The sequence below is a fragment of the Passer domesticus genome, unplaced genomic scaffold (assembly GCF_036417665.1).
Source record: "Passer domesticus isolate bPasDom1 unplaced genomic scaffold, bPasDom1.hap1 HAP1_SCAFFOLD_51, whole genome shotgun sequence".
NCBI classification, from domain to species: domain Eukaryota; kingdom Metazoa; phylum Chordata; class Aves; order Passeriformes; family Passeridae; genus Passer; species Passer domesticus.
The window spans coordinates 283,014-307,344 of NW_026990161.1; the positions used below are offsets into that span (position 1 = coordinate 283,014).

Below are 24,331 nucleotides of genomic sequence, written 5' to 3' on the forward strand. Positions count from 1 at the left end.
AGCACACAGGCATTCCGTTTCTCAGAAATCATTAAATATGTATAAATTGCTGGAGTCTGCACAGTTAGTTTCTGAGGGTCTACTGGGGATCTTTAGAGACCCTGGGTGTTCACTGAGCTTTTGGACTTTTGTTGACCTTTCATTGTGGTCTTCCATATAGTAGTCATTTTCATCTTGGTTGTCTGAGCAGCAGAATGTGTTCTTGAAGAAACTGTGTTGTTCTGGCTTGGCTTGGGGCATAGAGGGTTTCAGAGCTTTCAGAGTTCCACTACCCACTCCTCCCTCCTAAGCTATTTGCAACAATCCCTCACAGAGATCCTTTCAAGATTTGTCTTGGAAGTCTCACTTCTAAAACTAATTTTCTTTTCTAGGATAAGAATGTTTGTTATTACAAATATTTGCAAAACATCTCATGAAAGCTGAAATACAATGAATTATCACACAGAAAAAAATGCAAATAGCAACAATTCCAGCACGGGTTATAAATACTTCTGTAAGCCTTTAAAGGTCTGGTAGCCATGAGGAAAGCCAGTCCCATCTAGAGTGGGGACTTCTAGTCTTCTCCCATTCTTACACTCCTTTTTCTGACTGATGATATGCCAGATTGCTGGATATCAAATCAACAGCATTCTTGTAACAAATCCAGCAATTTGTAACCTTTACTCAGGGCTCAAGGCAGTATCTGTCTTTAGCACCACGTCTTTTGTTCCAGGAGTACCACCTGTTACTTTAAGGCTCTGTTCAGGGATAACCAGTGACCTCCTTTTTGTGCTGAACCAGACATAACCATGTTGGGCACATAAACTATCACTTTTCTTTCCCATTTATTTTCAAGTATATTCTATCAATCAGGACCATGGTGGTTCCTGCTCTGAGGTGCACTGACCATGCCTTGAGTACATTTTTTAGTTATTTTTTGAGAAATACGCCCAAAATACCACAGGGTTTCTTCCTTCGTTCCCATTCTTTGAGCTAAATATGGGGCTACTGTGCAGGGCAAAGGCACTCATGGATGAACAGTGCAAAGGGTTCCATCAAATCTGGTAACTCCAGAGCAGGGGTTGTCATCAATAACCTTTAAAAGGTATGGAAAGGCTGTTGGACATTCGAGTCCAGTGTAACAACCTCCATGGATTCCTTTCATGGTTCATACAAAGGCTTTTCCAACAGTCCCTAACTGGGGCTCCATAATCAACACAAACCAGTCATTCCCAAAAAGGCACGCAGTTCTTTTACAGATCTGGGCTCTGGTGTTTGACAAATTACTTCCTCCCTTTGTGTCCCCAGACTACCCTGTCCTTGTGAGTGTGGCAGCCAGGAGATGAGACATGGGTAGATATAGACATGGACTTCAAAACTAACACAAGATATCATTGAAAATGAACTTTGGATGGTAATATTCAACACATTTTAACCTACATGCTTTATTATTTCTCCCTGTAATGCCTGGACAACTTATGGCTAGCACTTATTTTTGGTGCCAGCTGACTGAAATCTGGAATAATCTTGGGTATGGGGGAAATGACAATAAAACCATCATAAATTGAATATAAAATGTTTTTCTACATGTGTCAATAACTTCAATGGCCACTTGCAGTCAGCACAAATGTCAGCCTAGAATATTGCTCGGGGCCAGCACTGGCCTTTCCATGTCAGCTCCTCCTGCAGAGGCTGTGGGGGCCTGGGCATGCTGCTGGCTTGTTTCCTTTTAGGAGACTGGGATGAGGAAAAGCCGGGGGGTTTTGTCAAAGAGATGATGTTTGAGTGACCATGTACGTGCTGGAAGCCTCACAGACTGAAGGGCCCAGGACAGTAGTGCCCAGTGCTGGGAGGGCTGCACCTTGCTGCCCTGGTGAGAGGTGTTAAGCTGCTCCTTCGCCTCCGAGAGAGCCAAGTGCAGCACTTTAGTGCAGAAACCCTTCACTAGGCCTGGTTTGCACAGCTGCAGCACCTGGGGTTGGTGGAGTGCCCCTTTCTGCACTTGGAAATGGGCTGAGTCAGTCATGGGCCAGGGCAGGGCATTCCCCACCTGTGCCCATTGTGAATTCCCTCTGCCCCGACTGTGACACGTCCCGCTCCTCAGTGACATCCCGCCCAGCCTGGAACATGGAACTCCCCGTTTCCAAGGACACGTGGCCATTGTCACCGGCACACGGCAGGACCGCTCAGACCCTTCGGCGGCTGCAGCCAGAGCGGAGGTGTCAGAGGGACAGCGAGTGTTGTTCCAGCTTTGGTGGTTCCGGCACTCGTTGTTCAAGAGGCCGATCCACACACTGAGTGGAGGTAATTATTTACAGCTCTGGGCAGAAAGGGGGGGCTCAGGGGCAAATTCACAAAGCCAGCACCACAAGAACCAGAGTGTCTTAGTATTTATACAGTTGAGCAAAGAAAGGAATTAGTGTTCATTTACTGCAAGTCTCCTAGTTATTTTCATAATTAGTATTGTGTCTGCTGTTGGGTAATTTCCTCTCACTTCTCATGGTCAATAGTCTGCATGCTCAGTCTCCCCCTTATTCACAGTGAGGTTTCTGGAGTGGGTGGCCATGGTCTGCTCCTGCTGGAATGGCCTTTTACCCTGTCACAGCTGATGCAGCACAGTTGCTGTGTTGGCTTCATCAGTTTGTTCCTTTTCTCGGGGGTTCTGCCAAATGTCCTTGTGCCCATAAATCCTGCATTCTTTGTGTCCACCATCAGAGGTGCATCCTTCCTCCCAAGCCTTGCTAACCTCCCCTGTGTCTGAGGTCACTGAAGGCTGTCAAGCCCTACACCTCACCAAGGCAATTGAGCCAACAAGTAACCTGCCTTTCAAAGGCCGGGCCATCCCTTTGAGCTTGGTGGCTGCTTCTTGTTTCATGGGGGTAACCTTGGTTCTTCTTGATGAGTCTTGAAAGCCACCAAGGCCAAATATCCAGGAACACATTTTGCTAAGAAGGATTTTGCATTTTGCAGCCTTTGCAGCAGGATCAGTGTCTGTGGCAGCGGGAGCAGCCGAGGCAGAGCGGGATGGCGGAGCTGCGGGCCTGGGCAGGATCCAGTGTGTTCCGCAGGGCCCCAGCGCGCGCTGCGTCCCGCAGGGCCCCCAGCAGCACTGCCGTGCCCGTCAGGGTGACCCAGAGGCCCCAGGACCAAGAGGTGAGGGGCAGCTGTGGGGCTCTGCGGGTTGGCAGGGGTGGGGGCTTGGCCATGGTGTTGGTGTCAGGTGCTGCTGAGCCCGCGGGACCTGTTGGGCAGGGCTGGGGCCCCACAGCTGCTCCAGGGCCCCTTGGAGCAGCTGTCTGGGTGGGAGCCACTCACAGGGATGACCCGCAGGAGGTGCCAGTGGATGTGGGAGGATCTCTGATAGATGTGGCACTCAGTGATGACACTGAGGAGGTGCCAGTGAAAGTCAAACGTTCTCCATGCTGGGACACTTGGGAAATTCATGCCTGGGCATGGCTCTTGGCCAAAATGCATGGATTTCTCATTGTTCCACGTTGTACTGCACTCACTAAACATGTCAGGGTAAAGGAAACTCTCTAACAGTATTTTCTAGTATTCGGAAGAGGTATTAGTATATTCCCAGCTGTGATGCCTAGTGGAGAACTCCAGCCACATGCACATCATTTTCAAAGCTTTTCCACTCTTTGATACAGTTTTAGCAAACATAGAAATTAACCTTAATTGGTTATAAATTACAATTCCACTAAGTAATATTCTATCTTCTGTTTCGTATTGATGTCTCCTTTCTCATGCTAATTAGTCCACATTTTCCAGTCCATTTATCATACCTTTTTAGATTTTATCTCAGCCAATTGTGCCTTCAGAATGAAGCAGTTGGATGGCAGCAGTTGTTTTTGTTAAAAAATGTACTTAGGCTGAAAAACATTTTAGAGATTTTTAAACTCTACTGGAATGTGACACTTTCTGTACTAAATGATGAGATCAGCCAAGTAACCCAAATTTGGTATATCTGATTTACCAAGGAGAAACTCTTTCCTCTTCACATCTGTGAAGAATTGCATCAAGAGCTGAGGAAAAGAGAAAGGGTTTTCATGCCTCTTGAGAGTCGAAATTCACCTCATGCAGATGAAATTCTTCTTGGAGCTGACTCTAGGATGTACTTCCATAGTGCCAGATAAATCCTAGTGTTGGGTCCTGCCCTGAATTCTTAATCTTTTTGTGAACCACTCTCACCTGGATTGTTAGCTGAGCACTGACCAGTTCAACTGTACTCAGGCACTTGATTTCAAGGGAAGCCTGTGCCTATAAATTCCAGCAATTGGGAAAGGATGACTTGCTACTTGAAGGCTTGGCTGCATTAGAGGCTAAGTGAGGGTCACTCTCTCAGGGCACTTTTGTAGCTGGCTGCTTTCAGAGGGAGAACTGTGTCAAAGCAGCCCTTTTGAGTGATGGGACAGCAAACCTTTGCAAGTGCAGCTCTTGTTTAAAATGAAGGGCCTTGTTAATCAGTTAACCAGTTAAGCAGATCACCTTGATGATCTTCAGTAGGCTGAAGATTTTACAGAAAATTTCTTCTTCCTTTTAGCCAAATGCCAGCAAGGCGTCGCACAATGGAAGTGCACAGGATATCAAATTGTATAACCCACTTGGAGGTATGGCTGCCTTTCATATTTTGCTCAATGTCTGTAAGATTTTCACCTTGGCAATTCATTTTTGCAGCATATTCTTGGGACAGGGGATGTCTTGTGTTCAGAGCTCTCAGCTGGAGGTGGTTTGGCCTCAGGTCAGCCTTGCATTGTCTTCTCAGTGCATTCAGGCACTGGTTTGTTTTCTCCTGAGAAAGCCTGCCAGTCCTTCCTTGTTCCCATACTGCTTGATGGGCTGGAATTTGGAGCATGGAGGTCAAGGTTTGGACCACCTTATGCACTTAAATTCACAGTTGTGGTAGCTAATGTTTTGGATTTACAATTAGATTTTGGAGTACCTAGGCATAGTGCCTATCCATAAGAATTAATTGCAAATTGAAAGAAAAATGACTGTGAGGAAGTCGCATGGAGAATTTCAATAAGGTCATTGTGGAGAACCATGCTTGATTTAATTTTTTTTTTGTCTTGGTCATTAATAAGTCAGTGTTGTCATATTACTGTGTTGGGTTCTTTTCAAGGAAATTGGAAGGAAGGCATTGGTGTCATCTTCCCAGTGGATTCCATCGCTTCCCACAAAGCACAATGTGCTTAGGGTCTGCCATTTGTTGTTAACCTGTTCTGAGTGCTGTTTCCCCAAGGAGCCTGGCTCCAGGCAGACACCAGGTGCACATTCTCCTTGCAGGCACTCAGTGGTGCTGCCTGCAGCAGTGAGCTGAGCCAGGTACAGCCAGCTGCCCTGAGAAAAACAGGCTCTCACCTGGCTGTGGCTGTGGTCACCTGCCTGCAGGGACATCCCTGCCCCTGCAAGTGCAGCTCTTGCTCTGCCTCAGCCTAGTGCAGAGCATTTTAAAGCAGCACCGTGGTGGCTTTTTGGAGAGACAACACTAAACTTCTGAATTTCTCATTCGGGACATTCTGTTTCACATGTGAATGAAGATTTGTGTGATTCTTGGTGGTGGTCTACTTAGATCCTAAGGGAATATTTAACATTCAGTAACTGGGGTCTGAGGACTGGCAGTAGTGAGACAATTGTGGAACTTGGGGCCACTTCTGCTTTGGGCTGGCACAGAGAATCTCAGGTGAGACAGCTCTGGTTGCTGAGAGGGTAGAGCGTGCCTTTGCAACGTGTTCCATGCAGTATCAGTTTGGGACTGGTGTTTGTCACAGAATCAGAGAATATGTGATTTGGAAGGGATCCACAAGGACATGCAAGTGCAGCTCTGTCCCCAGGAATCCCACCAGGTGCCTGTGGACCTTGTCCAAATGCTTCATGAGCTCTGCTGGACTTGGTGCCATGAGCCCACTAAGGGAGCCTGTCCCAATGCTTGACCACCCTGTGGTGAAGAACTCTTACCTAATTTTCATCCTGATGCTTGGTTATGGTTTCAGGTAATTTTCATTAGAAGTCATTCAGGAGTATCATTTTGGGAGGTCTTTTGCTTGAATGCTGTGGGAAGTTTCTGTACCTACATCGGATTGAACTTCTCAAAACACTAGCAGTGCCCCCACTCAATAACTGGCATGTTTACCTTGTTCTAAGTAATTGAAGTGTGTGATGTTTGTGTCATTAGGTTTGCAGGCAAATATCAGAGAGGCATGGTCCAAGGAACAGGAAGTGGAGAAAGGCATTAAAAGTTTGACCTACATTGAAAGATTGAAGGAGCGTGTAAAGAAAGGTCAGTCTGTGTGTGTGTGATGGAAGAGACAAAGCTCCCGGATGTCTCACCAGGACTCAGAGAATCTCCATCAGACATCAAGCACGAGTTTCTGGTTTCAAAGCAGTGCCTGGTGTGTCATATTCCCTCCCTCGACCTGCTGGCCATGCTTCCCCTGGTGCAGCCCAGCACACGGTTGCCTTTCTGGGCTGCCGGCACACGGTGCCAGCTCATGCCTGGCCTCTCATCCACCAGCACCTGCAAGTCCTCCCCACCTTCATCCCCAAGCGTGCCTCAGTGCCAGGGCATGTCCCAACCCCAAAGATGCAGCACTTGGCACTTGGCCTTGTTGAATCCCATGAGGTTCCCAGGGCCCCAGTTCCCAAGCTTGTCCTGGTCCCTCTGGATGGCATCCCATGCCTCTGGTGCTGGCAAACTTGCCAAGGGTGCATTTAATCCCACTGTCCGTATCATTCTTGACATAGCTCACTGCTTGAGCTTACAAACTGGGGAAATCATATAAAAGCACCATGCATAAAAGTAATTTTTCATAAATACCACCCCTCCAATATCATTCCTTTACCAGGTATTTTTAAGGATTGTTTCTGCCTAATGCTTTACTGTTTGGATTCTTAAAACTGATCTATAAATGCTGAACAAATAGAGTTTCATCAGACTCGGTGCATCCTTTTGAATCAACTTCCTTGCCTTCTCCCAACCCCCATTTAACATCTCTTTTTGTGTTTTTCCTTTACTGAAGTGAAAATACCAGAGCTCAGGAGAGCCCCATGCAGCTCTCCAGATCTTGTGCCTGAGAGGAAGAGAACGATGCCCACGAACCCTGCCAAATTCTTCCAGAGACTTTCCAGGACTGTTTCCCAACGACCCATCAGAGACAGGGTGATTCATTTACTGGCTCTGAAGAATTACAAGAAGCCAGAGCTACTTTCCCACTTAGAGAGAGAGGGAGTTGTGGAAAAGGACAAGGAATCTCTTGGAAAGATCCTTCAGGAGGTGAGATCCTGGAGTCGCTGCCGGCAATGCTAACTCTCAGCTGTCTTACTTCAGGGTTTCAATTAGAAACTAATGAGAGGCTTGGGAAATGCTCCTGGTTCAGATTTTTCCATCAGCTTTACCCAGTTTCCCCCCAACAGCAAGTCCATGTGAAGAAAGAAAGAAACCTTCCAAACTTGGGAGGCATTGTTGTATTTTTCTAGAATGGCTGGCAATGATAAATTCTTTGTAATGTTCTTGCTTCTCATACCTTTTTTTAATCCTCTCTTTTCCTTGCACTCTTTAACTGCTTCATGGAGGAACTTCACAGGGTGAAACTCTCAAAAGGATGAAACACTTAGCTGAAGTCCTTAAAATATCCTGGGACAAATGTCATAGGAGAGAATTTTGGTAGCTGCCTAGGGCAGTATTTCACTTGAAGGGAGTTGGTGGCCACTCGATGGTACTTGGCTGCTGCTGGGATCTGTGGGGATTGCTTTCCAGGGGAGGGTGTTTCAGGCCAATCCTGCATGATAGAGATGGTTCCCAGCTTTGAGCACAGGGGTGCTTTGCTGTTGTGTGATCGAGTCTTCAACGTCCTTGGCACCTATTATTATTCTGTAACTTTTCCAGCTGTCCTTTTAGTTCCACTGGTATTTCATTATTTCTTTATGATTTCTACAATTTGCATTGATGGAAGGATTCAGTGGCTGTTTCCTTCCTTTTTCAACATTCCCCGTCCATGTAGGCTGTTGCTGAATTATGCAAGCATTAAGTAGCATATCATGTAGCAATATTTCCTTTTTAGCTATGAAAGAAGGGATTATAGGATTTCAAAGCTCAGCTCCTTAGAAGGTAAGAGGTGAAAAATTTTTCTCCTTTCCCTTTTCTTCTTGTTAATGTTTAAGGAGATTTTGAAGAAGTAGTTTCATGTTTGCAGTGTGAACTGCCTCAAGGTACTGGTTTGCATTCTGAAAGGGCTGTGTGAACAGCACTTCATCCTGAAAACTATTATTCACATTTTTCTTAACTTCACAGCAGGTGGCATTGTTTTTGGGTATAGATGACAAATCAGTAGGGTGAACTTGCTGAGCTCTTACACTCACAGCCTTCCTTCTCTTCCAACAGCCTTAGTTGTGCTTTTAAGAGGTGAATTCCTGATTCTGGGTATCTTGGTTACTTTTTAGCTGTTGAAGTGTAGCTCTAGGTAGGTTATGTCCTACAAGTGTTCCATAGGAAGCTGTAGTTTCCTTTGAGCAAGCACTTCAGAAAGAAAAGCAGTCCTGTTTGCAGAGACAAATGCCAGCATTCCATGGAGCTTCACGGGATGGTGAAAGCATGCCCCATTAGAGGCCCAGGCTGTGCTCTGCCATGGCAATGCAGCTGGGTCAAACAAGAGGGTAGCCAGTGTCCTCCTGAGGGTGGAAAAATATGGATTTGCCCATGGAGATGATGTTCTTCAGGTCTTACTCAAAAGAAAAGGAAACAGAAAAGAAAAGCCTGGCCTCTCCTTGTATTTCAAATGGTGAAGACTGAGAGCTGTGGCATAGGGGACTTTGACTCTCAAAGCTGTGTTAAAGACCAAAAAACCTGGATCCCTGCTGCAGGGAGAGGTTTTCATAGCATCCATTTCCTCCATGCTTGCAGCACTTTGGCATTTACTCACCTCCCAATTTCTAGCGCCCAAATGGACCACACCTCTTTAATATTGTTACCTCTTACATGTCAGCTGCTTTGTTCTTCACATTGAACAGAAGTTCAGGAAAACTGGTGAATGATTTTCTTTTCAGCTTTGCTTTAGCTTTGCAGTACCAGTTTTACATCTGTAGTCTGCCTTTAGGTGAAATGAACATTTATGTTTTAAATGTCTGTCCTTAGGTAGCCAACCTGGATGCAAATGAGAATGCTTTCAGCTTGAAGGAACATTTCTTTAAAGACATTCAGGAAGATTGGCCTGGCTACACTGAAAGAGATAGACAGACATTGGAGGTGACCCTTTCTCAGTAAGTTCAGTCAGGACAACAACCATTTCAAAAAGCCCTCTGGGAAATGAAGGTCTGTTTTCCCTGTGAGAAAAGAACGATGACTGTTGATAGTTTTGCTTTGTAACCTGAAATGTTGGACCATCCTTGCAGAAAACCAACTCCATCTCAGAATGCCACCAGCACCAGCCAGTCACCATCTCTGGGACCTTCTGAAGGAGATACTCCACCCAGAACTGCTCAGGTATTTTGTGAATTTTTTAAACATTCTCTACTATGAATGATGTTCTATCCCACTTGCTCCTGGTGTCCAAGCTGTGATATGAAGCAGTAGTGCTCTCTTTATATTGTATGAACCTGAGGCGTGTACTTCCAATGGGATTCCTGTATAGTTTTCCAGATGGCTGCAATGTCAAAGCCTGCAACAAGCTTGCACACGTGACTTGTTTCTCATGGTGCATAGGAAACTCTGCTAAGGACAAGATGTGGACATGTTTTTGGTACCTGGCTGTGTCTGTGCAGGGTTCTTGAAGATATGGCAGTTATAGTACTTAAAACATGCACGGACATGCCAGGGCTACTGTTTGAAGAGAAATCTTAGGGAAGTCTAGAATAAGGACAAATTCCCGTAGTGAGGCATTTGTAGGAAACTTGTTTTTCTGTCCTAAGCAGCATTTAGGCTCCCATTTTGATTCAGACTATCCCATGTGTGAGGAGAGGACTCTCAATAATCAGGGAATACCTCAGACTTGTCAGGCTTAAAATCAGGACATGGTCTGTTTTCCTACCAATACAAGAGGGCAAGGCAAACCTTTTGAAAGAATCTTGGAAAACATTGTATGAAAAGGTTAGTTTCCTAAAGATTAAAAATACTCTTTAAATAGAGAAGGGAGGACACAGCTCTGTTTTTCCCTACTCTTTTCCCAGCCAGAGCAGGAAATGTTGCAGGGCCCAGCATCCTCTTATGTTCTGCCTCCTTGCCCACAGGATTTCTGTCAGCAGGCAGGCACGGAGCTGTGTCTGGCACTTCTGCTCTGAGCTGCTGATGTGCACGGACAGGAGCAGTGTTTGCTCGGTAGGGAAGAGGCTGTGATCCAAGGTTTCCTCTGGAGAACAGCAGGAATGAGACCTGCAGCCAGATTGGCGCTTCTCTCTGTTGTTATCATCTCTGTTCTGGACACACTGCGATCGGCACTGCACCGGCGGCTCCTTGGGGCTGCTTTGGGGAATCGTGTGTGTGTGTGACAGCAAGAGCTGAGTGTTTTCCTGGTGTGTCTAAGGAGAAACAGGGAGCAAGATAAAACCAACCTGAGCTCCCCATTTTGGGGAAGCCTTTGATAGAGGTGCTGAAGGGAGTGTCTTTGTCCCAAAGCCTTTGAGCTACAGACTAGGAGAAAGACTTGCTGAATACTGGGGTGAGAAAGTAGGGATGAAATAGAGAACATATTTAGCTGCAGCACTCCTTGTTTGACAGGCTGTTTTAGGTAAGAAAGGTGTGTTTTCAACCATTGCCAGTTCAGAAATGTTGCTCTTCCAGAATGGGAGCAAAACTAATCGGGATCATCTTTGCAGAAACGGCCTCTGGCTTTTGACTTTCTCAATCCTGTGATGGGCAAGAAGCAGAAAATTGACCAGGAGCCCAGTGATGTCCAGCCAGCAGCTGGTGGCCACTCTCCTTCTTTCTTGGACCTGCCTTCCACATCCTGTTCAATTTTGAAGCTGTCTCCAAGTGTCAGATTGATTTCCACTTCCACCCGTGAAAAACAACAGAAGAATAAGGTTCAGACACATTCTGAATTCCCAGTGTCTGCCAGGGTGCAGGGGAAGACTCCCAAGTCCGAGGGTGAGTAAACAGAATGAGACAGGGTAAAAAAATCCCATCCTTTGGATTTTTATGAAATGCTTGCCATGATCAAAGCCAAAGAGAAGAGAAGAGAGCTCAGGACCCAGGCAGAAAAGGAGTCGCACAATCCAAGTGCAAAGGGTATTAAACTGATGGACCCCTTTTAGATATGCTACAATTTCATTTTTTACTGGATATCTGTATGGTCTCTTAGTAATTTCCAGCCTCTCATCCACCAGCACCTGCAAGTCCTCCCCACCTTCATCCCCAGGCATGTTGCAGTGCCAGGGCATGTCCCAACCCCAAAGATGCAGCACTTGGCACTTGGTCTCGTTGAACCACATGAGGTTCCCAGGGCCCCAGTTCCCAAGCTTGTCCTGGTCCCTCTGGATGGCATCCCATGCCTCTGGTGCTGGCAAACTTGCTGAGAGTGCACATATTCACACTGTCCATGCCATTCTTGACATAGCCAATGCTTGAGCTTACAAACTGGGGAAATCATATAAAAGCACCATCCCTAAAAAGAAGTTTTCATTAAAACATCTCGTCCAGTATCACTCCTTTACCAGGCATTTTACTGCCTGTTTCTTTTTGAATTCTTTTGGATTTGTAAATGCCCAGCCAATAGAGGTTCAACATTCTTGGTGCACCCTTTTGAATCAACTACCTTGCCTTCTGCAAACCTGCAATTTGAACTCTTAGTTTCTGGTTTGCCCTCACTTTAGGAGAAGAAGCAGAGGTCAGAGGAGCCCAACAGAACAATCCATGTCCTGTGCCTGGGAAGAAGAGGATGGTGCCTGTGAGACTTGCAGACATCGACTGGAGCGGCTGCGCTGCTGTTTACGGCCGACCCTACAGGGACAGGGTGATTCATCTGCTTGCTCTGAGGGATTACAAGGAGCCAGAGTTACTTGCTCGGCTGCAGAGAGATGGAGTCAGGCCAAAGGACAAGGACTCCCTTGGAAAGATCCTTCAGCAGGTGAGATCATGGAGCTTGTGCCAGCAATTCTTCCATCATGCTGTTCTGCTGTTCATAATTTTACTACTTCCTCACCTGTTCAGATTAGAGACTTTTCCAATACTCCTTCAATATAAGTTCCACTGGTATTTCTTCCTGATAGGCTTTCATCAGAGGCACACCCATGGAAAGATTCAGTAGCTCCTTCTTTCCCTTTTAAATATTCCCCATGCACCTAGGCTGTTGCTGAATTATGCAAGCATTATTATATTAAATAGGATTATTTCCTCTTTAGCTAAGAAAAAGAGCTTTGGAACCATGGCAAAGGACTCAAATTCAACATACAGTTGATACATAAGTGGATACAGTTTCAGTTGTTCCCAGGGTGACTTGTAGGAACTCATTCCCTGAACCTGCAAAGTTTGTTGCTGTGTTTGCCCAGGGCAGTGGCAGGGCTTTTTCACCTGAAGACATTCACAACATAATGAGAGCCATGTTCTGCCATCCCAGCTGAAGTAGCTCCTTTAATTTCTGTAGTTTGCATATAGGTGTAATGAAGATTTGTTTTTCCGAACCTCTGCCTGTAGGTAGCCAACCTGAATGCAAAGGAGAATTCCTTCAGTCTGAAGGAACATCTATTTCAAACCCTTCAGACTGATTGGCCTGGCTACAGTAAAATTGAGAGAGAGAATTTGAAATTAATACTTTCTAGGTAAGTTTAGTCTCTTGGGGAAGGAAAAGAGCCTTTTCAGAAAAAAAGCCCTGGGAAATGAAGCCTAGATTCTTAGAATATGCTGCACCAGCAGAGGCCCATCAGGGTCATGGAATCCAACTCCTGGCCCTGCACAGACACCACGAGAATCACACCCTGTGCCCAAGAGAGTTGTTCAAACTGTTCTTGAGCTCTTGCTGCAGTGACCACTGGCCTGGGGAGCCTGTTGCAGTGCTCAAGCACCCTCTGGGCCATGAATGTTTTCCTGATGTCCTGCCTAAAGCCCCCTCAACTTTACTTCATGTTTTTCCCTTGAGTCCTGACACTGAAGGTCTGTTTTCCCTGCAAGGAAAGAACTATGACAGTTGATATTTAGGCTTTGTAACATGAACGCTTGGACCATCCATACAGAAAATCAGCTCCATCTCAGAACACCACCAGCAGCAGCCAAGCAACGTCTCCAAGGCCTTCTGAGAGAGATGCTCCAGCAAGACCTGCTCAGGTATTTTGTGCATTTTTAATATTCTGCATTGTACAGTAAATTTTAGCAGACTTGCTGGTGATGTAGAAGCTGTGATGGGAATATGCAGGATCAGGCCTGGGCATGTTTTGCCACACACTGCTGTGACCTCAAGGTTGTGATAAGAAGAGAGGATCCAGCAGGGGTGGAGCAGCATTGTCCTGATCCAACTTTCTGCTCTGCCTGGAGACTTGAGCTCAGCCCCCACCCTCAACTCAATCCTTGGAGAAGGGCTCAAAGGGCTGGCTCTGCCTGTGACAGAACTGCATGAAAAATCTCCTGTGCATAAGAGGCTGCACCAGGCTGGGGCGGATGGAGCCCTCTTGCTATCTTCTCCCTCTGTCTCTCTGTCACTCTCATTGTTGACCCCAGCTCTGCACTATCCACATGGCTGGACAAAACACAGCACCTACAGAATGGTGCTATTCCCTCACTCCCTCCTCTGCCTTAATTTCTCTCCTCCCTCCCTCTGCCTGGGCACAGCACGGCTGTCCTGTTCTACTCCATCCCCGGCCCTGAGGTTTGCTGTGCCTGTGGGGAGCTTGTGGCCGTGTGTTGTGGCTCGTGAGGCAGCACCTTTGAGAAGCTCCTTGGGAGGAGCTGAGAGATGACTGAAGGGCTCTGAGCAACAGCAAGGGCTCGTTGGTAACCACTTGTGAAACTCTCTTGTAGAAGTTTAAAGGCTTGTTAGCCAACAGCTTTTGAGTCTGCGGAGTGGGTGAGCCTGCTGGATTTAAGACAGCTGTACCTAAATGCACAAGAGTTTCTGGACATGTGACTGGTGTCTGTGTTCATCCTGATGAGAATTCACAACCAACCATCCCATCCTGTACTCATGGGTTGTAATAGTGAAGCATTAATCTTGTTTTTAACACATAAAACTCCAAAACAGCCAGGTTCCTCTGTAATAAATTGTGTGGGTGTTTGATAGCAAAAGCTGAGTCTTTTCCTGGTGTGTGCAAGCAGTAATTGGGACCTAGACAAAACTTACCTGGCATCCCCATTTTGGGGAGGCTTGAGCTGCTGAAGGGAGTGTCTACTTCCCAAAGCCTTTTAGCAGCAGACTTGGAGAAGGACTTGCTAAATGCTAAGATGAGAAAGTAGGAATGCAGCAGAGCAGATATTTACCTGCAGGTCTTCCAGGTCTGACAGTTATTTTTAATTAAAAATGGTGCCTTTTAAAACTTTGCCAATTCACAGATGCTGCTTTTTTAGAATTGAGAGCAAAACCTGATTGTGATCATAGAAGAATGAATTATTTTCCTGTTGTTGCAGAAACGGCCTCGGGCTTCTGGCTTTGTCAGTTCTGTGAGGAGGAAGAAGCAGAGAACTGAGCAGTAGCCCAGTTACATCCAGGCAGCAGCTGGTGGCCGCTCTTCTTCCTGGGTGCTGGCTTCCCATTCTACAGGGATGTCAAAGCCAGCACCCTGCCTCCAAGTCTGGGCTCCATTCCCCTTCACCCTTTAAGTTAAAAAAAAGACAAATATTGGAGTTCTAGAATGCCAGCACTTGTGTAGAGGACTGCCTTATCCAAAAAGATGTGAAGAGAACTGGGGAGGCTGAAGCAGTAGTGTCCCTTGGATTTCAATGAAGGTATTAATGTGCTGCTTTTCCCAACTCCAGTGTGGACAATGATGGAGTAAAATTTGATTATTAAGAGAAGCCTCTGTCCAAATTTTGGTGCAACCAAAACCATATTTCAGAGTTAATACTACAGATGTTGTTTACAAGTAAATGTGAACTAGGGAGATAGAAAGGTAAAGGAGGAGATGGGCCAGGTGGGGGGAAGTGCAGAGATGAACACCAAGGTAGGTTAGGCTCGGACGGGTCCTCCCTTCCTGCAGTGCAGCTGCACAGGCTCAGCTGCAGCAGTGCTGCTGCATCCCCTCATGGCATTTGCAGGAGACGAGGGAGAAGTGTGTGTGTGGTATAAAGCCCTGGAAATTGCTCGCAGCTTGTGTCGGGGCAGTGATGTTGGCAGGGGCAGCCAGGCCTCCTGCAGCTCTGGGGCTCTGGGGCAGCTGCGGCCTTTGGAGCAGCGTGGCAGGGCCCCGGCTCACACTGGATACAGCCAGGGATGCTCCGTGCCAGGCTGAGGGCAGGGCTGGCCCTGCAGGGCAGCAGTGCAGTGAGGCCCGTGCCAGGGCTCTTGCCAGCAAATGTCACTGGGCAGAAGCCAGTAGTGCAGGCTACTGCTTCACTGGTGCCTCCCAAAATGTGGAAAGGTATCTGTAGTTTTCTTTTCAAAGGTGTCCAACACACCAGTCAGGTGTATCTGGCCTGGGATGCATCCCTAGCATAAGTTGTTGTCTGTCCTACTACTGAATTTCAACTTGTTAGCAATTTACTGCTTGTCAATATTAATCTCAGGGTGCTTTGAAATGTTCATTTCCATGTGGAGGGAGACTTTGTCATCCCAAACAATCCAGGTCTTCAGGCCCAGAGGATCAGAAGCATTGGTGTGAGAGTGCTGGCAAGTGGCATCTATTATTCTCATTGCCACTTCATCTTGGATTTGTATCATCAGCTTGATAAACCTCACACCTGGAATGAGGACAGTTTGACTCCCACCGGTTGCTTTAAGCATTAATGAGTTTTGCCTTCCTTAGGAGCTGATGTGCTTTGGGTTTTTGTTGTTGTAGTTTCTGACTTGTCTAGAGTTTGTTTTTTGGTCTGCATTATAACAGCTTCAGTTTGCAAAGTTCCCTCAAGAGTGGTGGCTCTCAGAGAAAAATAGCTCAAAAGATAAACTAAGTGTATTTTTACTGTTTTACATGAATAAAGCCAGACTGGACTAGCTGAGTATGCCTCAAGGCTATTTTGTAGGAAAGGTCATGAAATTCTAAACTCTGCAGAAATGTTGGCACACACTAATTCTCTTTTGATTTCTCCTTCATAGGGTAGCCCCAGCTACTCTGAGATGAAGAGCAGGTGCCAGTAGCTCCACAAAAAGCTGTCCCACATTCAGCAATGAGTATCTGAATTTGGCAAGCAGCAAGTCCTGGAGTCCTGGCACCAGTCTTCTGCTTCAGCAAAGGAACATCTATGAGCTCCAGCTGTTTTATTTTAAAAGATTAGCTTTTTAGGTTTCTTCAAGTTAGTAATAAGGAGATGATTATTTGTTTAAAATGTAGGATTAGATAGTCTAAGATTAGAGAATTTAGTCTTGAACTTTAGCAATAAAGAAGTTGCATTATTGTTAACTCCTCTTATTGTCAGTTTTATCATCTTTGGAGAGTCTTCTGGTCAGATATTCTCTTCAAGACTTAGCTCTGTCCACTGAATGAAACTTATCAGTAGAGAATGGAAGCCCAGTACTTCTATTATGAAATTGTGCACCTATTAAGAAAATATTGTAGCAAATGGAATTTCTTTATGACAAGAATAAGCCTGTTTTCTGATTTACTTGTTAATTTAAAACCTTTGCCTTAAGGGGTGGAAAGGGTAGAGGACAACCTCCACCCCAAATGACCTTGTTGTGGAGGGTTGCAGAGGAGTGCACATGGGCTGCTCTAAGCTGTCAGCTGAAGCAGCTCTCAGGGCAGCTTGGAGATCATGGCCTCACCTTGTCATGAGCCAGGGAAGATCCAGATCTCTGTAAGAGTTTTGTAAAAGACATGGAGAAGTGTTGGAGGCAAGGTACTACAATAGGTTTAAAAAGAGAAATTCCGTTCAAGTGTCCCTTCAGGATCACTATCAGTTTTGTAGATTTCTCCAAACTAGTCAGTCACAACCTGTCTTTCTAGAGAGACACAGATGTTGATTCCTGCACAGACCAATGGGGACTTTGATGTCTAGTTCTTTTCCTAAATTTCCTGCCATTTATTTATTCAGCTGAAAAAGAGGACATGTGTCTTGGGTTGAAAAGACAGGAGCCTGTGAAGGAAGGCAAAAGCCTCCTGTGAAATGGAGAAGGTAAACCCCCTCCCTCCGAATTATCACAACTTCAGAATTAAAAAAAAAAGGCTCTCAGGCAAAGATATGGGAAACGGGAATAACAGTTCTTTACTGGAAGAAAAAAAAAAACAACTAAATAACAATGTAATTTAACACAAGCAAAACAACCACTGGCAGAGTGAGAAAAACCTGGCACCCTGAGAAGTCAGGGTGCTGATAGCAGTCCAGCCAAATGGTGGCTGCTCCTCCTGGAGCGGCGATCTGCAGAAGGGTGTAGATCCCTTCCGAAAATGCGGCGAAGGAGCAGCTGGGCCTTGGTTCCTGATTCCACTCGGAAATCCAGCGAAGAAGGCTGTCTGTGGTCTCAGAAGTGCTTGTTTTATGGTGGCAGGGATGCTTGGCTCCTCCCTCTGGGTGGAGCATCTCCCAATGGGATGATGTAACTAATCTTACCAGCCACAGTGAGTAATTCAATAGCCCATTAGCAGGACATTGTCTTCCTGGCAGTGTCATTGTTCTTGGAAGAGATAAGAAAAACTGCCTAACCCCCAACAGATGGCAAAAAAAGAATACATGCTTATTTTACAAGCCAGGACATTATATAGCCCATTAGCAGGACATTGTCTTCCGGGCAGTGTCATTGTTCCTGAAAGAGATAAGAAAAAACTGCCTAACCCCCAACAGATGGCAAAATAGAATACATGCTTATTTTACAAGCCACGACAACATGTTAGCAACAAGACCATAATCTTCTCTTGGGAAAGGATATGAAATTGTCTAAGGGAGGATAATATTTGGGAACACTCAAAGGTGGCTGGGAATGCCCCTTTCTTCCTTGCAGAGTATTCTACAAATTCCTCCATTGTCTCCAAGCCAATGATGTTGAGTCTCTGTACCTGAGAGCCCTTGGGGTGTTTTGTGATTGAGCACCTGAGCCGTTGTTGCCCTTCTGCTCTCCTTCAAGCCAAGTTCAAGAAAATGTCACCTCCTAAACCCTGAGACTTGGGTCCATTTTTGCCTGGCTCAGGGGTGCTCCTCCAGCTCTGCAGTGCAGCAGCCCCAGGGGCGCTGCCATGGGGGGCATGGGGTGAATTGTGCTGGGGTGCCTCCCCTGGGCTTGCTGGCTGCTGCTGCTTGACAGAGCGTGCCAGAGTGCTGCTGCCCAGGGTGGGCTGAGACTGAGGACTTTTCATGGTTACCCCTTCATGACTTGTCTTTCCCTTGATGGGATTTCTTCTAACTCACTCTACAGTGCACTAGAAAGTTTTATTTCCATGCTTAACAAATTGAATCTTCAAATTCTCATCTATATTTTCCCCTCCCTTATGTGTTGGGGCTGTCTTCCCTTGGGGGCAGGTGTATCAATGTACTGATCCCATCCCCTTTTATTGCTGCAGGAGTGCTTAGGAACACTTCAAATGGTCCTTTCCACTTTTCTTTAAGTGCCTTTTTACTCTGCTTTCTGACATAAGACACATTTCCCAGGTTGATGAGGATGTGCCTGAGACACCAGGGATGGTCAGAAATTTATGGAAAGATGAGAGCACTTTCCACAAAGATGATAAAAAGGGACTGAAATTATTCCTATCATAAGACTTTCTCTAGAAAGGATTGGAATTTGTAGTGCCTTCCATAGAGCATTTCCTATGGGCTCCCTTTTTTCTTTAAAAGCCACTGGAATTCTGAACCTCAAGAGAGCAAGAGGAAGCACTGATGGCTATTTCAGTGAGTTTTCCTGGCCACTTTTACTAATTTCTGCTTTTAGACTCTGATTTTTTCTCTCAGCCTTGCAGCTGGGAATGACCTCCATGGGCTGAGTAGGTCCCATTTTAACTGGAATTGTTTTACATAACTTTTGTACAGTTTCAGCTCTGAAATGAGGATCTGTATCTGATGACATTCCAAAAGGACTCAAGGAATCCTGAATCTTAGTAGTTTTTCTTTTATTATTACTTGAGCTAATTATTTAGGCTCCTTGTTTTTGTTGTTGTTGTTGTTTTGGGGTTTTTTTTTGTGGTTTTGGGGGGTTTTTTTTGTTGTTGTTGTTCTTGTTGTTGTTGTTGTTTTTTGGGGTTTTTTTTTGTGACAAGGAAAAGCCTCTGGCCATGCAGAAAATGGTTCCACAAACTGTAGAAGGATTGCTGGCTGAACAATGCCATGACATTCTCCTGTGGGAACTGGACAACCTGGCCTGCAGTTTACAGAGTTACTCTGTACTGTCCCCAGAACAAGACAGACCATGTGCTGTCCTCAAACAGATACATCAAGGAAGAAGGAGCATTGTGCCCAGATGAAACCAAATGCCAAGCACATCGTGGGAACCCCTGCAGAGGCTCCGGCTTGGTGGCAGAGGCTGTCACAGCACTGCCAACAGCAACTGTGCAGCCAGAGCCGCAGAATTTGTCACTGCTGGCCTGAAAGTGCCAGCCCTGGATGGAAATGTCAGCAGGAGCTCATGCTCTGCCTCCCCGTGCTGACAAATCCCTGCAATCCCTCCTGCTGTGCTCTGTGGCAGCACTGCCAGAGGAGGCAGAGGATGTGACACATCCTCAGGGACACCTCGGGCTGGCTCTGGGCAGCAGGACCTTCCCTTGGCCCATGCTCACTTCTGCAGACAGCTATGGCCATGAGCCTCACACACTCCTTGCTTTTTAGGGCAAATCCCTTCAGCTTTGCTCATTTAAGGCTCTGCAAGGGGCCAAAGACTCAACCCTCTTTTTCGGAAAAAGCAGATGGTGGGCAGTTCTTCAGCCCATGGAATTAAAAATAAATTCTTTTGACCCAAGTAGCCTCCAAGCACATATTTTGGGAAGGAATTACTTTCCCACACATAGTGCACTTTCCCTCTTTTACTGCTAACAAAATCCCAGTGTTTGATACAAACAGCCCCAGGATATGTTCATGAATAGCTCATCAAATAGCTCACAATCAGCCCCTTGAGAAAAGCAAAGTGTGCTTTCTAATGTAACCAGTTAGTTTGAGTTTTGAATGTTTTGCATTTGCAACTGAGGCCCTGTAAGCAATTATAATTGTTGTCAGTAGGTGAGGTACTTCTGAACAAAATCAGTTTTACCTGGCATTTCCTAATGGATAATAGTCATACAAAAGAATGGATGTTTGGAGAGTGTGTTTTTATAATGTCGTATGTTCAAGGTGGGACACACACAGAGTGTACAACATCTCTCCTTTATACTTTTCTTTTATAAATACATAGTTCTAAGAAATTATAATTTTTACTTGGCAGGAAAGGTCAAAGACTCAGTAGTAAACACCTGTCAAGCCTCCTGGACCTCCGTTCTGGCCATCCACAGTCATAGGGTGCTACTTCAAATTATTTTTTTCAGTCAACAGTAGCAGACATAAGCCCCAAGGCACCAACCTGTCCCCTTTCTGTATCATCAGCAATAGAAATCAGTTTTAAATTATCAGAATTTCCAATTCCCAAATGTCAAAAATTATGTATTTTCGCATGCAAACTATGATGACTTTTGCTGATGTTTGTAACATTTCACAGGGCCAAAGATGATTTGGATTTCTGAAGTTTTACAAAATAGAGATACAAATGTCATAGAAAGCACAGCAAGGATGAAGGTTTAATCACCCTGAAAAACCCTCTCTTATTGAAGTGTCCATAGAATCACAGCTTGATCCAGAGTGCACCGACAGCACCTTACCCTGTCCTTGAGCCATCCTGGAAATCCAGAGCATGCCAGCCCCCAGTCTGGTTCTAGTGCCCGTTCTTATGCACAATTGTCTCCAAAATCTGCAGCAGCACAAGCCAAGGTGAGGGCAAAGCCCATTCTGAGGATACCTTGGGGCCCCTCCACACCTGTTCCAAGCACACGGGGATAGCAGGTTCTGCCACAGCAGCAGAAATTACATTATGTGTTAGTAAATGCAGCACTTAGAGTAGCAACTAAATAGTCCTATCTCAGAGTTAAATGTTCAATTCTTCATAAATGCAGTACCTAAACCAGTTAACTCCCACCTACACCCCAGACATCCACTTATACCTGCTTGTGTAAATTGTATTTTCCACTCCACTGCCTAGCCCTTGTCTCAGCACAGCCCTCAAGCCCTCAACCAGGCACAAGCCAACTTCTCACATGGCTGTCAGTAATTACCAAGCACCTGCTGATAATTACCTGAGCACCTGCCCCACCCACAGCAGCTGTGCAGGGCCCTGACTGCTGGGAGAACAGGCTTGAAATGCAGACCTGACCCCGCACCACAAAAAAAAAAAAAAAAAAAAAAACAACAAAAAAAACCAAAAAAACAACAAACCCACAAAAAACCAAAAAAAAAAATTGCAACCTTTCTGAACAATTTCAGACTAGTAAAAGAGCAGGACATAGAGAGACTTGTTTATTCCCTTTATTCCCTTCAGGCCAATCAAGAAAAATTTTATATCCTTCTCTATGAAGGGAAGTCATGGCTTTTTTTTGGAGCAGAAGCATGTTTTATCAGCCCACTTTCCTTCCTCGTTTGTCCCTGCTCCCCACGGGCCACTCACTAGGCATATATAGAAATACCTGTGTCTGAAAACACATCTACATGAGTGCATGACTTGCACTGCAGCAGTTGAAGGCATTGTTTTTATTGCACAAAGATCAGAAACCTCTTCTAGAAGAAGTGCAGAGTTCTTACTAAGGAGCTGTAAGAACCCTGCCAGCACATCTGCTGCTAAAGCAACAATTCCAGCTTTGCAGTGGCTTAAGCGGGCTGAGACAGAAGTGTTGCTCCATCAATGCATAAACCACAACAAAGCAGTGGGGACAAGCCTTTGTTCCAAGTGTGACTGAAGCTTTGGGAAGCAGGTTTGCCTGCAGAGGGCACACAGAAGCATGACACCTTTGCCTCCTGTGCACCTACAATTTCTACACCATCATTATCACTGCTCGGGTGACTGAGCAGCTGACAGTGTGTGACAGATTGTCTGTCATGTACAGAAAGTCACAGAAAGAAGAAGGGAGGGAGAAAACAGGGAAGATGACAATGCAAAAGATGTTGAAGGAGTGTGGCAAGGATTGAGGATTAAGAGACAGAAATAAGAAGAGACCATACCCCTTAACTGTCAAGTGCTGAGGGGAAACTGCAAGTACTTGCATATTTGAGCTCACCACCTGGACTTGCATGCCTTGTCCACATTACCATTATTTCACTAATTTTCTTCCTGGACAAGCTGCCAGGTCCCCAGTACCAGTCCTACCTCCCTTCCAGCAGTCTCTGTCTGGGCAGAGTCAAAAATAGATCAGGGATTACCTGTTACTCCATAAGCATTCAAGACAGCCAAAGAGCTTCCAGGAAAAAGGCCATACTGAGTGCCCAGGAGAAAGAGATTTTAAGCAAGTGGAAGAAGGAGGTATTGATTGAGGATCACAGTTATGTTGAGGTTTAACCTTTCAAAGGTTTGTTGCTTTTGAAAGAGAGATTTTTGGAGCTCCCTTGAGTTAGCAATATGAATTAAGCACTTAAATTTTAGCTTGCAGAATTATGTGTTGAATTTTACCCTTTTATTTAAGAAACCTCTGTCATAGTACAAAAAGAATAGAAAAATGCAAATACCAGAAGCTTCTTGCATAGAGAACAATACTGGGAGAAGACCAAGGATGCAGAAACCCAGATAAAGGGGCTCCTCTGTCTCCAAGCTCATCAAGACCGACAGACGTACTCAGAGAAGCACCAAGGGACCAAAGCACACGCACAAAGGAGAAAAGTTGAAAAGTTCAGCCATAAGGATGACCACAGTCTTTGGCCTCAGAGACCACCAAAGACTCCTATGTGACCCCCACCATGAACAAGGCATGCTCAGAAGGGCATGGATCTAATTATCATGCCAGGCAAGGACAGGCGGGGCCAGGGGTTGAATATGCATGAAAAGGTTCAGCAATGTCATCTATATGGAGCACCTTTGTGAGTAAAACATGGGGCTCAGACCAGGGCTCAAGGCACAAGTTTTCAGGAGAGCTGTCTTGCTTGTGCCGGGTGCTGACAATACAGACCCACTTCATAACTACATCAGGTTGTGGAGTCTATTTATTCCACCTATGGCTTCACTTTTCTACTGAAAACTGCAGGTGAGAAAGCCAGGCAGAAAAGGGAAGGAGAAGCCACGTAAACAAACCCATAGCTCTGTACAAGGACAGAAGCAGATTTCATCTTCACCAGGCTCAAGAGACTTGAATTTGCTCTGGCATTCTTCACATTCATTCTCTTGTGGAAGAGCACGGGGCTCCCATTACCTGAGAGGAAATGTGCTCTGATCCTGGCTCAGGCACGGGCTGTACAACCTGCGGCTGGTCCCTGCTGGTGTGGCTGGAACAGCTGCGCTGTGCTGTGAGCTCAGGAGAATGGAGCTGTAGCTGCTGCCACCCTTGGCTGTGTTTGGGAAGCAGAAGGTAGGAACATCAGTCATCTGTTGTGTTTGACTTTATTGTTATTTAAGATTGTAGTAAATACTGAGCATGAGCTGGGGTCCAGATTGTAATTGCACCTACCTCACTGGGGGCTCCTGGGGAAGCAGTTTCCTTGAGAATCAAGCTCCTCTCCTCCAAAGGCACTTCCCCAAACGTCTGCATTTCCCAGAGAACACCAACACACACTTAAGAAACTCTGGCAAGCCTGAATTCCTTCTGCTCCTTGCAGCACAGGCACTCCAGCTCGAGCTCATCTTCCTACCCCCAGCTCTGTGTCGCTTCCTTCCCCACGCCCACGTGTCGCTTTGGGCGCGCAGCCCCGGGCCCCTACAAACACGAGCTGCCGCTGCCTCTGCACGTGCCTGAACTCCTGCCTGCGCTCACGGCAGCAAAACCAGGCTGTTCCCAGCCAGGGAGCGGAGCCCTGCTCCCGCAGGAGGCTCTGCTCAGCCCCTTGCAGGACGCTCCGCTGTGCACGCAGCACTTCTCCTGCCCGCCCAGAGCACTCCTGGCACAGCAGAGCACAAGCTGGCCGGCTCTGGGCTCAGCACACCCCAAACACAGGCACAGGAAGACTCAGCCGCTGTTTTGCAGCCATGCCCAAGACAGCTGGGAAGGGTCCCCTGCCTCTGGTCTCACTTGGCTGGCTTTCTGACTGGGCCTGAGGCAGGGGCTGCGATTCCTCACTTGTGGGGAGAGCAGAGCTGCCAGAAGCGCACCCAGCCTGCAGGCACTGCCTGACAGCGCTGCGGCCACTGGGACGCTCGCG

The 24,331-nt window shown here is 46.2% G+C and overlaps 1 protein-coding gene and 1 long non-coding RNA gene across 2 annotated transcripts; one reads left to right on the forward strand and one right to left on the reverse strand.

Moving 5' to 3' along the window:
• Positions 1-3,059: 3,059 nt before the first annotated feature.
• On the forward strand, positions 3,060-16,452 carry LOC135292831 (RNA polymerase II elongation factor ELL2-like). Its single transcript, XM_064406903.1, has 12 exons — positions 3,060-3,132; positions 4,526-4,592; positions 6,158-6,262; positions 7,002-7,255; positions 9,113-9,237; positions 9,370-9,460; positions 10,789-11,059; positions 11,785-12,038; positions 12,605-12,729; positions 13,141-13,231; positions 14,525-14,842; positions 16,149-16,452. The coding sequence occupies exons 4-11, from the start codon at positions 7,070-7,072 to the stop codon at positions 14,588-14,590; spliced, it is 1,209 nt and encodes a 402-aa protein (XP_064262973.1). The 5' UTR covers positions 3,060-3,132; positions 4,526-4,592; positions 6,158-6,262; positions 7,002-7,069; the 3' UTR covers positions 14,591-14,842; positions 16,149-16,452.
• A 3,918-nt stretch (positions 16,453-20,370) lies between these two features.
• LOC135292846 (uncharacterized) lies at positions 20,371-23,860 on the reverse strand. Its single transcript, XR_010355013.1, has 2 exons — positions 21,160-23,860; positions 20,371-21,004 (listed from the first exon to the last, which is right to left on the reverse strand). It is a non-coding gene; the product is annotated as an uncharacterized LOC135292846 (long non-coding RNA).
• Positions 23,861-24,331: the final 471 nt, after the last annotated feature.